Source organism: Talpa europaea (assembly GCF_964194135.1).
Source record: "Talpa europaea genome assembly, chromosome: 1".
In the NCBI taxonomy this organism is placed as follows: Eukaryota; Metazoa; Chordata; class Mammalia; order Eulipotyphla; family Talpidae; genus Talpa; species Talpa europaea.
In genome coordinates, this window is record NC_140073.1 from 37,775,580 (window position 1) to 37,792,118 (window position 16,539).

General features: G+C 34.9%; 1 protein-coding gene across 1 annotated transcript in view; it reads left to right on the plus strand.

Annotated features, from left to right (window-relative positions):
• Nucleotides 1-16,539, plus strand: part of PDE3B (phosphodiesterase 3B) — a gene marked incomplete at its 3' end in the record, with an annotated part of 116,366 nt that overhangs the window by 83,763 nt on the left and 16,064 nt on the right. Inside the window, 3 exon segments of the mRNA XM_084247483.1 lie at nt 5,675-5,781; nt 11,000-11,210; nt 11,728-11,804. Of these exon segments, the coding sequence (XP_084103609.1) occupies nt 5,675-5,781; nt 11,000-11,210; nt 11,728-11,804 (395 nt within the window).

Genomic DNA, 16,539 nt, shown 5'->3' on the forward strand with positions numbered 1-16,539 from the left:
TAAATTTCCAGGTGTAGATAGGGTAAGATGGGAATATGTAATGTATCTATAGACACTGTTCATTTTGAAATTCAGTCTCTGGATCAGTTCTGCTCAACAGAAATTTCTATTATGGTGGGGATATTTCATGTCTGTACTGTCCAGTACAGTAGTGGATACATGTTGCTATAGATCACTTGAATCATGTCTAATATTGGCTACGGGAGAGAATTTAAATTTGATTTATATTTAATTAATGTATGTGAAGAGGCATGTGATATCATAATATGATAATCATATTAGACATTGTAGCTATGGATCTTTAATGAATGGTGATGCTTGTTCAGGAAGCTATAATAACACAAAACTATATCACTTATGATTCTGGAATCATGAGACATCTTGATTGCATTAGATTTCTCTAGAACTGAGATCTTATAAAATTTTTTAGTCTTGATTTGAATGCAGCTTTGAATTCTGAGCATAGTTTCTCTAACTGATTTTAAATGACCCTATGATTTAAACATCATTCCAATATTGAACCTTTCATTCCTTGAAACTGCTGAAACCAAATTTCTTTTTTTTTTTTTAAGATTTATTTTTTTAATTTATACAATAGCTGGGGTATAGGCCAGAGGCACGGGAGGGTGAGAGGATTCGCCAGAGATAGAGCAGGGAGCAAAACAGGCAGGCGACCAAAAGCACTGCTGAGGGGAGCAGCGGGCGAGACAGGAAAGGTCTGCCGCGCCACGTGGGAATCTCCCTGGCCGTCTGGAATCAAACCAGCGCTGCTGAGGCTGTGGACAGCTTCACAGTGCTAGGCTCAACCCGCTGCACCAGCTGGAGGCCCTGAAACCAAATTTCTCATCTGTTACTGTTGTTCTGGCCCTTCCTGGCATAATGCTGCTATCTTTTAGATTAATGATTACTAACAACATTGATTGACGTAGAAAGCTTGGTGTTACCTTTACCTCTTGTTACCTTCCTCTGAAGCTGTCAATTGTCAAAATTATTTCTGAATCTCTTCTCTGTTCCTTCACATTTATCACTTTGCCTACACTGTTTTCATACGTTACTCCTTACCTGGACAATTAAATTATCCTCTTAATTGGTCTTCCCGTTCCTAATATCCATAATTACCTGATCCATCTTCTACCTTTCCAACAGAAATCTCCATAAACAAAACTTTGACTAGGTTTTTTTAGTCATTATGTTTTTGGACCCTTAGTAATGCCTGTGGGACAGTGCTTAAATTCTTAGGCTGGGATTCAAAACGCTGTTATTCCCTCATGACTAATTGGCATCCTTACTTGGAAAAATTAATCCAATTAAAAGAGATGGGCAATCTTGGCAAAGAGCGAGAATGGACCTGAGGGGAGAAATCAGTTACTGTACAAAAATGAGCAACGATGTAAGAAAATAAATTTTTTGTTTAAAAAAGAAAAAATATATAAGTGAGAATAGAAAAATGACTTGGAAAACTCTCAGGTAAAAATAACAGGCTTGGAACTTGTGTTTGACTTTTCCTTGAGGTTTTCAGATATTTTGTTTTTGATTTAATTCCATTTGAAAATTCAGCTGAGTTATATTCTCCATATTTGTGTCAAGAGTAATGTAGAATTTAATTTTGCTTTTTTTCATGTTTGTTTGGAGAAAAAAATTGTTAAGTATCATAAATAAACCTCATCATAGCTATAAGAGAAATTCAATGGAAGAAAAACACAAGAGAGAAAAGAAATAGTCTGATTTTAATAGCCTGTTTTCCATACCCTTAAGGGCTTATTACCACCTTTCATCTTAGAGGACTTAAGGTTTTAATTAATTATAGGGGGTCATTTCTTTACAATACCAAAAATATTTCTCTAACATCATTTCTCTATCTGAAACGACCATCAAGATTAACTATATGAGTCACGACGTTTCACTTATAGCAGGAATACAGGGGAGCCAAATAAGAACATCAGTGTAAAAAAATAATAACAGTACAAAACACAACAAAGCAAAAACAGACAACAATAAATCAGAGACATCCTGCAGGGGAGGAGGAGGGAGAGGGATCAGACAGAGGGAGGGAGGAGCACGGGGGACTGAGGTGATGGTGCATGGGTACATTGGTGAAGGAAACTCTATGGGGACTACACCTGAGTGGGTGGGGGGAAGCAAATTTTGTGTAAAAAATAATTTTAAAAGAAACAAAATAATCTGTTAGCAGTTAACATGTTTTGGTAATTACCTCTTTGTGTGTACATAATGAAAATGGCATCAAGCAGGTTTGTAAAAAAAAAGATTAACTCTTGATATCCCCTCTATCTGTCCACTGCAGTACCCCCACCTCTTTCATTGTGCTATCTGCAGTAGATCTTCTCAACCTCATTTTTGTTTATCTTTGAAGACTGGGCTCAGATTTCATCTTCTTAAGAATAACACCCTGACATCCTTCTCCCGTGGGCCCTAGGGAAAAGTAATGTTTCACCTCTGAATTTTCTTAACATCTCTTTACCTATTTTTGGCATAATTTTCTACCTTGTATTAGACCACACTTAAGAAATCTGCTTGATTACTGTAAACAGTTTGGACTTAAATGAAATTGTATTTTGAAGATTAAAAGCTGCCTAACAAATATCCTGCAGGAGTATCAGTCCATATTAGACTGTAACAGTTGTTGCTGTCTTTTGCCTAAGTTTAACCTAGGATGAGTTTCTCTTGTCAGGAGTTCCAGGAAAGGTTAAATAATACTTTATTGGATTATCTGACAATTGAATTATCCATCTTTGAGTTGTAGTATTAGAGCTTATGGTTAAAAGGAATGATTTAAACTGTTATCTTGGACTACTTGCTACGACCCCAATCCTCCCTGAGGACAGATTCATCTTTCATAGTTCACTCCCTTTGAACAGACTTTCCCTGGGAAGGGAGGGCAGGTTAGGCAAATTACCCCCCAAACTCAAGTCTAAAGAGACTTGCTTTTAACCTATTCTCTGATTCATCTTCAGAGGTGCTTTGTAAATTGATCTAGTAACTTGTTGCTTGGCAAGATGACTTCCCCTAAATAATGTACATGGTGACCAGCATTTCAGTAGTATGTCTTATAATTTATCAGAGATTTTTACCAATGCCTGCATGCTGTTTGCATTGCAGAAATTCAAGGGGGCTAATGGTATCATTCCACTCAGTTTCTTAAGAGAATAACCCTATAAATCTAGACTTCATGCATCCAACATATTTATGCAACTCTTAAAAATATGAATGAGGTGACACAAACTTTTTCGAGGTGATTTTTGATTTGTCTAGAAGTTGACTCAGTATATCATTTAACTGGTCACATATCTTTGGACATCTGTTGTAATGTTTGCTCATTTAGATTTTAAGATTGATTCCCAAGTCTAACTTCAATTACCTGCCGACCAACTATAATCACTGAGAATTCCCCGTTTTGTTGTCTTCTTTCTCTAATACTGTTTTGTGTAATCTCATTGGGGTGTACATTTATCCAGTCTTGTGGATAGAAATTAATGAGATGATTGGGGCCTCCCTGGTGGCGCAGCGGTTGAGCACTGGGTTGCGAATCTGCCCACGGCCTCTGCGGCGCTGGTTCGATCCCCGGCTGCTCCCCAGCCACCGGAGGAGGGTCCCACATGGCGCGCAAACCTCTCCTGCCGCCCGCTGCTCCCCTCAGCAGTGTACCTCGATCCTTCTGCCTGTTCTGCTCCCAGCTCTGGCTCTGGTGAATTCTCTCACCCTCCCGCGCTTCTGACTGTACCCAGTGCTTGTATAAACAAACAAACAAACAAAAAAAAACAAATAAATAAATAAATAACATGCCTCTATTAAAAAAAAAAAGAAATTAATGAGATGATTTTGGAACTGAACTGAAAAATTATAATTTGATTTGTCCCTCTCAATTCTAAACAACTAATTGATGTTTGGCATATTTCAATTATTAGAAGACACTGTGCAAAAGCAGAATATTATGGAACAGTGCTGTGGGTCTAGTTTATAAAAGAGAAATCTCAATCTTTGTTTTGAATATTAATCAGTGAATAGACTTTAATACAGTACATAGATTTCTCAGTTTTAATATTGCCGTAGCTGGTATTGTTACTCTTCTTTCCCAGTCTCTCCCATTCCATATGTAGACCACAAATACACAAATGATTGAACAGAATGATTGAACACTGGCAGGAAGAAGAGTTTTTTGGGTGGTATTATCTGCATATTGCTTCTTTTTGTAACATTGTCAACAAATTATTACTACTACTTTGGATGTTGAATTTTAACTCTGCCATTGTGAATTTTAACTGTGAATTTTGGGACATAAGTTAGCCTCTTGAAACCTCGGTTTCAAAACTGCTATTATAATTTTTGTTAATGTCAATAAAGCAGTTTTAATCAAGTGACTACCAACTGGTTTTACGAGCTTGCCTTTTTAATACAGAACTTTTTCTCCCATGGGGATATAGGACAGTTAGATTTCTAGAAAATGGCCTTGGGAGAACCTCAAAGCAAGAGTTAAAGTGAAAGAAAAAAAAATTACATTCATTCAAAATTGGGGTACAAAAAATGTTCTCTACCATAGAAAAATTAGGAATTAAAAGAAAGGATGATTCATTTATTCCACAAACATCAGCCAAACACTTGTATCGGGTGCTGTGCTATGTCCACTGTGAATATAGAGATGTATCTTGTAGCCCCAAAGGAATTCACAAACTTGTGAGGGAAAAGAACCTGTAAGCAGTGAAATTATAACATACTATGCGTACAAGTTATAATAAAGAAACATGAAGAATATCCACTTAGATCATAAAAACAGATCTGACCTGAGTAATGGGGTATAAGAGTACAGAAAAGATGAAGGAATTGGGGAAGAATTTATTGAGAAGCTAGCCTACATTGAAAAATATTGAGCAAAAAATAGGAGAATCTATATTTGTCCTTGAGTCTGTCGAAAGTGTCCACATCAGGTGTTTAAGTAAATAGGCTAGTGAATAGCTGAGAAGGAAGGTAATATTTTTTTATGTATTTGGTATATGCATGCCACTGGGCCCAAACCTTCTTAAACTGTATTTTATGTATCATTCTGTATACTATGTTTGCCGACCTATATTTAATTTCTTCATAAGAACTCTAAAATCCATAATAAATATTTCACATATAGGAAATGGCTGATTTAACAGGTAATCAATAATTATGAAGACCAGGAACAGAAAACTGTCTATTTAGGGAAATGATTTTCAGTGAGATCCCTGGACCCAGTACAAGTAGGAACATCTGAAAATGTGTTTTCTGACTCTACGCCAGACTTACTGAATCAGAATTTCTGGGGTGGGAATAGCAATCTGGGTTGTAGTAATGACAACCTGTTTCATGCCTGGGTTCATCAAACTACTCTTTGGACTGGATGTGGGTAATTTGCTTTTATAAATAAAATTATATTGCTGCACAGTTATACTTTGTTTTATTGTTTACAGCTACTTTCTTACTACAATGGCAGAGCTGAGTGATTGTAACAGAGACCTTATGGCCTGCACTATTTGGATCTTTAGGGAAAAAGTTTGCTGACTTTAGACCATAGACACTATAGTGATGTCTAAACTCTAAATATATAAAGAGATATTTACTAATTAAATTGAAGACTGTGAAAAAAAATAGGAATTTGCCATGATTTTAATTTTTTAACCTGTTCTTTCCCTTGTAGTCAAGGATGCTATCTAAATGGGCCTTTCAGTTCAAATCTACTGACAATCCCGAAGCAAAGGTCATCTTCTGTATCGCTTTCTCACCATATAGGTCTCAGAAGAGCTGGTAAGAAAACAGTCTTTATGATATAAATATGGGAGGTCTCAAACTGCATAGTAGTGCAAATTTTTGTCATTACAGTTTTTAGCTAATTTTGAAAACCATTTGATGTTGTAAGTTAATGTAAGTAACAAATTTGGGCTCGCTATTAGTTATTTGACCATTTGCTCATTAACATTTTTGAACTATCTACCATGTTCTTTGTTAGGCACTAGGAAGTCACAGTTAAATGTAGAACTACTTAACCTAAATAGTTGAAGATCTAGAGTCACCTACCATCAAGGGAAAAAAATCTCAGGAAAGGGGATTCTTTCATATATGGTATATGGAAAGAATCTTTATATGAGTGGAAAAAACCCTGACTATATACTAGTAAAGCTATTATAGAAATGTTGACAAACTTTTGGATGAAAGATATTTTATAGGTACAATAGAGTTATGGTAAAACAACACCGATATGCTGATTTTAATATATATGCTGTCTGCCTAAACAGAGGCAACATGATACACATTCACAAAATTCTTTTATATGTGTTTGTCATACAAGAAAAATTATAAAACTTAGAGAGACAGAAAAATATTATTAATAAACAAGAAAAACAGACACTGTAAGGAACTCTCTATGACACTGATGTTAGGTCTAACAAAAACTTTAATAATGTCTTAAAAGAAATAGAAGGAAAGCAGATCAAAATGGATGGATAATTTTAACGGAGAATGGAAGACAGAGAAAAGAAACAATGGGGAGCCTAGAACTGTGAAAATTCAATTGTTTAGATTAAAAGCTTATTGGATGGTTTAAGAGCAGATGGAACACAGGAAAAAACAGGAATTGTGAACTTGAAGACAATAAAATACTCAAATGAAGCACCGAGAAGTGAAAATAAGACTTTTCCATTTCTGTGGGTAAGAAGATTGGAAGTCACATTCATCCTATAAACCAGTAAAAAAACTGAACTGACTGATAACTCAAAAACTCTTCCAGGATTTGTAACAGAGGTGAGGACCTAAAGGTCAAACATTGTCCCCCAAGTTGGAAAAACAGACATGTAAACCTAGTGCAGACTCACAAGGGAAAACCCCATCAGGAACAAGGATCTGGAACCAGTGGTGGGGTAGAAAAATCTCAACCATAACTGATATACTGCTGTATCTCAGTGTGGACAACTCAATATTGCAGGAAGACCCAGCCATAGGGGACCCCACAGTTCTGTGAGATTCACCTCTAAGAGCTTGACCAGGTTTCATGAGCAAATATCAAAGAAAAATCCCCTCATGTTTCTGGCAGGAGGGGAAAAGGAACCATTTTGAAATATACCAGAACATTATGTTCTTCAGAGGGCCTGCCCACAGAAGAAATTAGTTAACTAAAGCCTAACTCACTGAGTTATCACTGGGAAAAGGGAAATATTTAACTCTAGTCCATTCTAGCTTTTCTCTTCAACCTAAGGGAAGTTGAAAAAGAACCTAGAAACACAGGTGATGTTCACAGTCCAGAGACCTATATAGACTCACTAAAAGACTAAAGTCTAATGATAGAGCTATAGGATATTTCCACTCCCCCTGTCCCTCATCACCACTTTGCTAAAAGCCTAGCTTCTTTGTAGAATTGTCAAACTGATCCTAAAGTTCATATTGAAATTCAAAGGGCCCAGAAAGGCAAGTGGAGGACTCGCCCTTCCAAGTTTTAAAACCTACTGACAGGGTATAGTTAATCAAGACAGTATAGTACTGGCACAACTCAATGGCATAGAATTGACCATTCAGGGCCTCCCCAGTGGCGCAGCGGGTTGAATGCCATGCTGTGAAGCTGTCCGCAGCCTCTGCAGTGCTGGTTTGATTTCCATCTGGCCAGGGAGAAACCCACATGGCGCAGCAGACCTCTCCTTCCTTGCCCACTGCTCCCCTCAGCAGTGTATTTCAGTCAGTCTGCCTGTTCTGTTCCCCGCTCTGTCTCTGGTGAATTCTCTCACCCTCCCGCGCCTCTGGCCTGCACCCCAGCTCTTGTATAAAAATAAATCTTTAAAAAAAAAATTGACCATTCAAAAGTAAGCCCTTCACATGGTCAAATGTTTTTCAAAAAGGGTGCCAAGATTAATTCATTACGAAAGGAATAATGTTTTTAACAAATGAGAGGATAACTAGATACATTATATGAAAAAGGATGAATTTGGAACTCACCTGTCATCATACTCAACAAACCTTATGGACACAAATGTAATACGTAAACCCTAAAACTTGTAAAAAAAAAAAAACAATAACAACATAGTAGAAAGCCTATAACTTTGGGTGTTGAATAAAATGGACAGAGATGTCCTACAAATCAGTAACAAAAAGTTAAGTGCCCTCATTTAAAAAAGGGCATAAGATACAAATAGATGTTTCTCCAAAGATGTATAAGTTGGCTGTAATGACATGAAAAGACACTTAGTATCATTAATCATTAGTCAAATACAAATTCAAACCACTGTAATTGAAAATCAGACAATAGTAAGTGTTGGTAAAAATGTTGAGAAGTGGGAACACTCATACTGATGATGGGAAAGTAAAATGTTTCAGCCACTTGGAAGACACTTCGGCAGCTCAGTACTTGAATAGAGGAACAAAATTGCTGTATTCATACAAACAAGTTTATATGGCATTGGAAATGAGTGCAAGAGTCATATGCAACTGCATGGAAGTATTTAAATGTTGAGTAAAGTAAATGAGACATAGCAGCAATATATAGACCATTTGACTCAGTTCACAAAGTTAAAAAAAAAGGGCAAAATTAGCTTAAATTGTGAGGAGATGCACAAATATGTAATATAAATATTTTTAAAAGCCAGAAAATAGTGCCACAAGTTAAAACAATAATTTCCATAGCTTAGCTATTGTAAATAGTGCTGCTATAAATGGAAACAATGCACATGCCCAAAAATAGATGACTGGATCAAGAAGATATGGTTCATATACACAATGGAATATTACTCAGCAATCAAAAAAGATAAACTCATGCAATTTGCAGCAACATGGATGGAGCTGGAAGGGATCATGCTCAGCGAAATAAGCCAGAAAGAAAAAGAAAAATACCGGATGGTCTCACTCATAGCAGGAATTTGGAAAACCTAAATAAGGGACCAGGAAAAAGACTAATTATAATAAAGTCAAAATCAACTAGCAACTATAAACCAGAGACACACTATGGGGAGGAGGGGAGGAAGGGGTAGGGTCAAAATAGGGGGGGCAGGAATTGTATGGGGAATATAATCAAGATGAAAATGCAAAAATGATAGAAGTGCAAAATGATGAAGTGCAAAAATGAAAAATGATGTAAAAATATATAAAATAAAATAAAATAAAAACAATAATTTCCTTTAATGAAATGGGAGAGAATTTCTGTTTTATGTCTTAGCTTGAATGATGAGCATTTCTGTTGTAACTTTTCTATGTACATGTTAATTAAATTTCACAAGTAAAAATAGGTTTAAAATAAAATGATGAATTCATAGTCTAGAAAGTCTTTTTTAAGGGTTATTGGCTTTTTCCTACCATTTTTCCCTCTCCTCAAAGCTTTTCAGTATTAATTAAATTTCTATCCCAAGATTATTTACCTTTATCCTTCTCAGCTTGTTTGTCAGGATTGTGTGTGTGTGTGTATAGCTTTGTATTATATATATAATGCACATATTGCTGAAAATTGGAACTTTTGCCTCTAGTTTGTAACTAATTACTGTTATGACTTTGACAAGCAGACCACTTCTCATTTTTAGCTTCCCTTTTCCTCTTCTGAAACATAAAACATTTGACTTGAATATTTATAAAATCCTGTCAACCCTAACATATGAATTTATAGAAATCAATCTGATTAAATAGCAGTGGCAGCCTAGAAAGGGTAAGGTATCAATGTTAACTAACTCAAGTTTCTTGTATTTTTTTTGGTCACATGTTAAATGAAAATGCTATTAATCATAGGGTTAATTGTGAGGATTAAATAAAATAACACATTGTGGTAGCCAGGGTTTTCCAGAGAAACAAAATTTATCAGATGTGCCTATGCATATACATGCATACAGACAGACAAATAGACACAGACAGGGAAGGGAGTTAGAAAGATGAATTAATTTGACAGAATTATTTCAAGCAGTTGACTCACAAAGTCTGAAAATTTTAGGGAATGTTTCCAGGCTATAATTTGTAGCAGGAGTTGATGTTTGAGTTTAGATTCGGAAGACAGTCTGGAGGCAAATATTTTCCTTTTCAGAGGACATCATATTTTCTCTTAAAACCTTCAACTAATTGGATAAAGCCAACCCGCATTAGAGAAGTAAATCAGCTTTACTCAGTCTGCTGTTACTCACATCTGAAAAATATATGCATAGCAAAATTTAAACTGGTGTTTGACCAAACGACTGGATACCACAGCCTAGTTAGGTGGAGATATAAAGTTAACAATAACACCTGTCTGTTAAGTGTTTGCCATTATGCTATTATTTACTTATTGTAAGTTCTTAATAACTCTTAATTGCTTTTCTTCCGATTCACACTTTGATTCCCCCCTCACCTTAGTTCTATTCTCCACTAGACTCTAGGTTTATTGAGTTGGAAAGATGGTATCTTTTTCTCTGTTGTAAAATCCAGCACATTTTCCAGTATATAATAGTCTCTCCAATATGTGTTGAATGAATGAATGAGCTGGGTAGATTTGGATATATTTTTTAAAGAAATCTGCAGTTGTGTTATACAGTTTTATCACATGCTCAACTTGCTTAATGCTTTTGGGAACTTTGGTTTTTCAATAAAGATGGATTTTATTGTATTGAAAATATTCAAAAATATTTATTTATTCATGTAAATTCATGAATTATTCACATGAGTAATCATGTGAATCATGATTACATGTGAGTAATCATGTGAATAATCGAACTGGTAGGGACACAAAATGTGAAAAATGAAGTTCAATATGAATTAGGAAATTTGTGCCACATAGTATGTACATTTTAGTTAAGCTCTTAATGTTTACCTGCCATGTGCCATCCTCCTCCTACAGGGTATTTATTCCAGCCACTGATGATGAAAAATATGGTCTGTATTTTGCTTAAATTCCTAAATGAAGATAGCTCCACCTAGAAATCTGTTTTATCATTTAATTGTGAACATTTTGCTTTCTTTACAGGAGGAAAATGTTCTATATAAATATACAAACACATAAATTCATATTTGTCTCTTCTCTTAATTTTTAAAGGTGCTTTTTCCAGCCTAAGTCCTGTGAATTCTCCCAGTTATGGACCGGTGTCTGCTGGTTCTCTAACTAATCGATCACCTATAGAATTTCCGGATACTGCTGATTTTCTTACTAAGCCAAGAGCTATTTTACAGAAATCTCTGGGCAGTGCACCCAGTTCACCAGATTTTTATCAACAACTTAAAAATTCTGATAGCAACTTGTGTAACAAGTAAGTTACCTAAACATTTATTATTTGTTTCGAAATGTAGGTTTAACAAAATATCAGTTATTTTGTTTATATTATCACTAGATAATGGGTTAAGACTATCATCTTCTTTATTTACTTTATAGTTTTTATTCTAAATAAACTTTCTCATTTCACTGCTATTATTCATTTTCCAATTTAAGTGAAATGTAGTGCTATTCTACTTATCATAGAATATCAATAATTGCACAATGTTGATTTTAGTCTTTATAGATTTTAATGTCTATATCTATCTAGTGCCCAGTTCATGTGTTTATTCTTATTTCTGCTTTGGAAGTAATTAGTATTTACCTCTGACCTCTGGCTTTCAAAATATGTTAACACAGAAACTTTCTAGGACAATCCTGTTAAGTAGAGAGAGACTAAAATATTTGTATATTTTGCAGTTGAGATCTTGGTTAAAAATTAAGCAGATATTCCAATTCTACTTAAGTAAAAAAAAATTATTTATCATATGTGTTTATCTGTTTTATTCCATAAGTTGTGGACATCAGATACTGAAATATGTTTCAACTTCTGAATCAGAGTCTGGTACAGATTGCCACAGTGGAAAATCAGGTAAGACTGTGCAAAAAAATCTAGGTATTTGAATTTAAGAGCAATTTCTAATTTTTTTAATGAATGAATGAATGGCATCTTTAAAATAAAAATTATAGTGTATTTATCTATTATATAGGAGTCATTAGGGACAAATTATAAATAGGTGGTGAGAGTATTTTTAAGAGTAAAAATGAACCATCATAAGCAGTGAAATTAATTATAATAACATTGAAATTTATATAATACAATTTAAGCCCAAAAGGGTTAGCACATGTTTTTCTCAGGCATAGAGGAATTCTTTTAAGATTTGATTATAACATTCTGAAAGATTTTATATTTTCAAATAAGAAATATTGTTGGCAAAATTGTAAAACTGTAGTTGTTTCATAACTTTAAAAAATATATGATTCAAGTGTCCAATAGTAATTAACTAGGTAACTCACACCATCATTCCTCCTGAAGGTAGCTAGAGGAAAGCTGGAAAAATTATTAACAACAACAAAATCTGCTTGAAGCTATTGAAGTACTAACAAGCTCTTTAAATTGCTCAGAGTTACCAGTATAATATCTAGGTGGATGAGGATGATAGAAATGCAAAAAAGTGAACCTGGAGTGTGGGGCCATCCAAAAGGGTATTTGCTGTTTCCAGGGGGATCAGTGATTGATAGAATGCGAATGATGTTTTACAAAACTCCATGGGAGTAGAAGGATAGAGACTGGAGTTGAAGGATTGCCATGGTAGGGATTACTTGGTAAACTCAGCAGTGCTGCACCCTAGGACTAAAGGTAAACCAGAAATAGATTAAGCCCTTTCATAGATTATAGACTCATATCAATCCCTTCACATATCATAAAATTCACCCTTTTATAGTATATAGTTCAATAGTTTTGAAAGGGTTGTTTAGCAAACAAAGAAAGCAATCCTTCATAAACATTTCCCAAAAAATGGAAGAGTGAAAACTTCCCTACTTATTCTGTAAGACCAGTATTACCCTGATACCATGACCAAACAAGACCAAAACTTAGTCTTGCAGACAAGAAAACTACGGAAAAATATCTTTTATGTTCATGGATACGAAAACCCTAAACAAAACACCAGCATACTGAATCTAGGAGCACAATACAGGGTTACGCATGACAAATGATATTCATCTCAGGAATTCAAGGGTCGTTTAAAATTTGAAAACCAATCCATTTAATATATTACATTAATAGAATAAAGGGGGTAAAAACCACATGATATTCTAAATACATGCAGAAAAGGCAAAAGACAAAATCCCATACTTTTTCTTGATAAAAACGTTAAAATTACTAATTGCAGGGACATTCCTTAACCTGATAAACGGCATCTTTAAAAAACACATGACTAATATTCTTAATGCAGAAAGACTGATGTGTTGCCCCTGGGATTAGTTGTAAGGTAAGGACATGCTTTCAGAATCTCCAGTATTGTACTGGAGATTCTAGCCAAGACAATTAGAAAGAAAATGAAATAAAGGTATCCTGAATGGAATAAAAGGAAACAAACTGTCCTATTCACAGATAATATACTTTATGTAGAAAATCCCAAAGAAAGCAGACACATGTTACTACTAGAACTCATAAACAAGTTGAGCAGTCACAAGATAGAAGTTCAGTCTACAAAATCAGTTGTATTTCTGTATGTCAGCAATCACAAGTTGAAATTAAGAGGGCATTTCCATTCACAATAGTATCAAAAAGAATCTAGTTAGAACAAAGTTAACAAAAGGAAGCGGGAGATTTATAAACTGAAAACTATAAAACATTGCTAATAGTAAAGAAAAAGAGCCCTGAGCATTGTCAACAGGGCTGGCTGTTCTCCCAAGTTTTTCCATAAATTCAGTGCAATCCTTATCAGTTTCAGCATGACTTTGGTAGAAAATGTCAAGTTGGTCTTAATATTGAAAACACAGATGACCTACAATAGCCAAACTAGTTGGAAAAGGAAAAATTTGGAGGACTAATACATCTGATTTCAAAACTTAAAAAAATCACTATAAATAAGACAATATGATATTCATAAAGGATGAACTGATAGAACAATGAAACCAAATTGCTAGTCCAAAAATAAATTTTTACATTTATGAGCTACTGATTTTTTGACATAGATACCAAGACAATTGAAAAGAAAAAGGACATTTTGTCCCCAATAAATGGGATCGGGACAATTGGATACCTGCCAAAAAGGAGTTTTGGGCCCCCTTATCTCACCATACACACACTAAGTGACTCAAAATAGTTCATAAGCCTAAGTATAAGAGTTAAAAGCATGAAACTTGTAGAAGAAAATAAAGGACTGAGTTTCATGATCTTGAATGAGTAAAGTGTTCTTTGGTAGAATAACAAAAGCACAGTCCATGAGAGAAAATTGAGCTTATGCACATCAAAAGTCACTAATAAGAAAATGAAATGACACATCAGATTGGGAAAAATATTTGCAAAGTATACATCTGATGAAGGTCTTAATATCTGTGATACATAAAGAACTCTTACAACTTAGTATTTTTTAAAGTCACATAATTAAACTAAAAAAATCAGCAAAAGATCTCAGATATTTTAGCGAAAATCACTTGGTGAAGGATATAAATGAATATAAATATAAGAAAAAAATGATGAACATCCTTAGTTGCATCCTTAAGGAAATGCAAATTCATCCTACAATAAGACATAACACATACTAACTAGAATAGTTAAAATTAAAAAGACAGGCAATACCAAGTGTTGGCAAATATTCAGAGACATTGGAACTCTTGTGCATTGCAGATGAGAAAGTGATACAATCATTTTGGAAAACATTTTGACACGTTGTTAAAAAATTACACATAAATTTCCCATAAACCCAGCAATAACACTGCTAAGAATTTACTTTTTTTTTTTTTTTTGTGGGACCCTTGCTGGCGGCCAGGGAAGGAGCTGGTGCTGCAGAGGCTGCGGGCAGCCTCTCGCAGCCCAGCGCTCAACCACTGCGCCACCAGGGGAGGCCCCGCTAAGAATTTACACCAGAGAAAACATGAGCACTGAAAGACAGGATTGTGAATGCCTATGACATCATTATTATTGACAATAGTGCAAAACTGGAAATGATTCAAATGTCTATGAACCTTTGAATATATAAATATCATGTGGAATATCCATAGGATGTAATTTAATTCATCAGTCTAAGAAATGAACTCTTGCACATTCTACTACATGGATGAACTTCAAGACATTATTCTAAATGAAAAGCCAGACTCAAAAGATTACATTTGATGATTACATGTATATGAATTTTTAGAAAAGACAAATTTATATAATTACAAGTGACTACAGTAAAAATAGAAAATAAATATAAATGGGCATAAAGGAATATGGGTGATGAGATTATTCTAAAACTGATTGTTACAAAATGGTTGTACAGCTCTGTAAATTTACTAAAATTGTTGAAATATACACTTAAAATTGTTGGGTTTTTTTGGTATGCACTTATACTCAATAAAGCTTAAAAACAAACCAATAGTTCAGTAATTCTCTAAGTCCTTTGTATTAGTTATTATCAACTGGAACATTCTCAGTTGGGGGCTCTTCTGTGATTACTGTCAGATATTGGCAAGGGTAAATATCTGAAGGATTGACTGGGGTAAATTTCCAGGATGAATAACCCATCGAAATATGCCATTCTTCCAACTGTTATTTGGATTCCACTGAAAGGAAGAGATGGAAGCTGCCAGTCTAGTTAATGGCTCAACCCAGAACAAAGTATCACTACGGCCATATTCTGTTTCAGAACAGTCATGTGGCCTGTCCAGATTCCAAGGCCTTGGAAAATGCTCTTGAAGGAGAATACATTTCAAAAGAGTGTTGTGGACATTTATGGAAAAGAAACTGACACATTGTACTGTTTTTAGGAGTTTAGATGATTAATTTTAGGAGTTTAGATTATTAAAATACAAAGCATATACTTCATAATAGCAACAATTTTTATATTGATGACTTTTACATTATTACTGTAATTGCTACCTTTATTCACCAAGGTACCAATAGTTGAATATTCTAAATTTCATTTCTTAAAATAACTCTTTTTCATTTGTGGGCCTTCCCGGTGGTGCAGCAGGTTGAGCACAGTGCTGTGAATCTGTCCGCAGCCTCTGCAGCGCGGCTTTGATTCCTGGCCGGCCAGGGAGATACCCACAAGGTGTGGCAGACCTCTCCTGTCTTGCCTGCTGCTCCCCTCAGCAGTGCTTTCAGTCGGTCTGCCTGTTTTGCTCCCCGCTCTGTCTCTGGTGAATCCTCTCACCCTTCCACGCCTCTGGCCTATACCCCAGCTGTTGTATAAATAAATAAATCTTTAAAAAATATATTTTTCATTTGAAGGGTACAGCACATCCCAATCATCATAGTTATTTTTGTAATGCATTCCATATGGTAAGGTTCAGATTTGGCCTTTATTAATCACCTGTTATATATAATAAATAGTAAGATAGGTGTTATCCATATTTTACAGGGGAAAAAGCTTGTCATTAAATGCAAATTCAGAATTTAAATCTAGTTCTCCTGAAACTCTCCTACACTGAGTACTCTTAAAAATGTTTACTTTACAAAACACCCTACATTTTGAAAATTAATTTATAGCTTGAAAATTTTCATACACAATAAACCTGTGTAATCAGTACCTCAGACTTTCCCCTCATCCTTTCTTCCAGGTACATTCTCCAAAGATAATGTCCATCCTGTCTTTCAATACTCTTGTGTATAA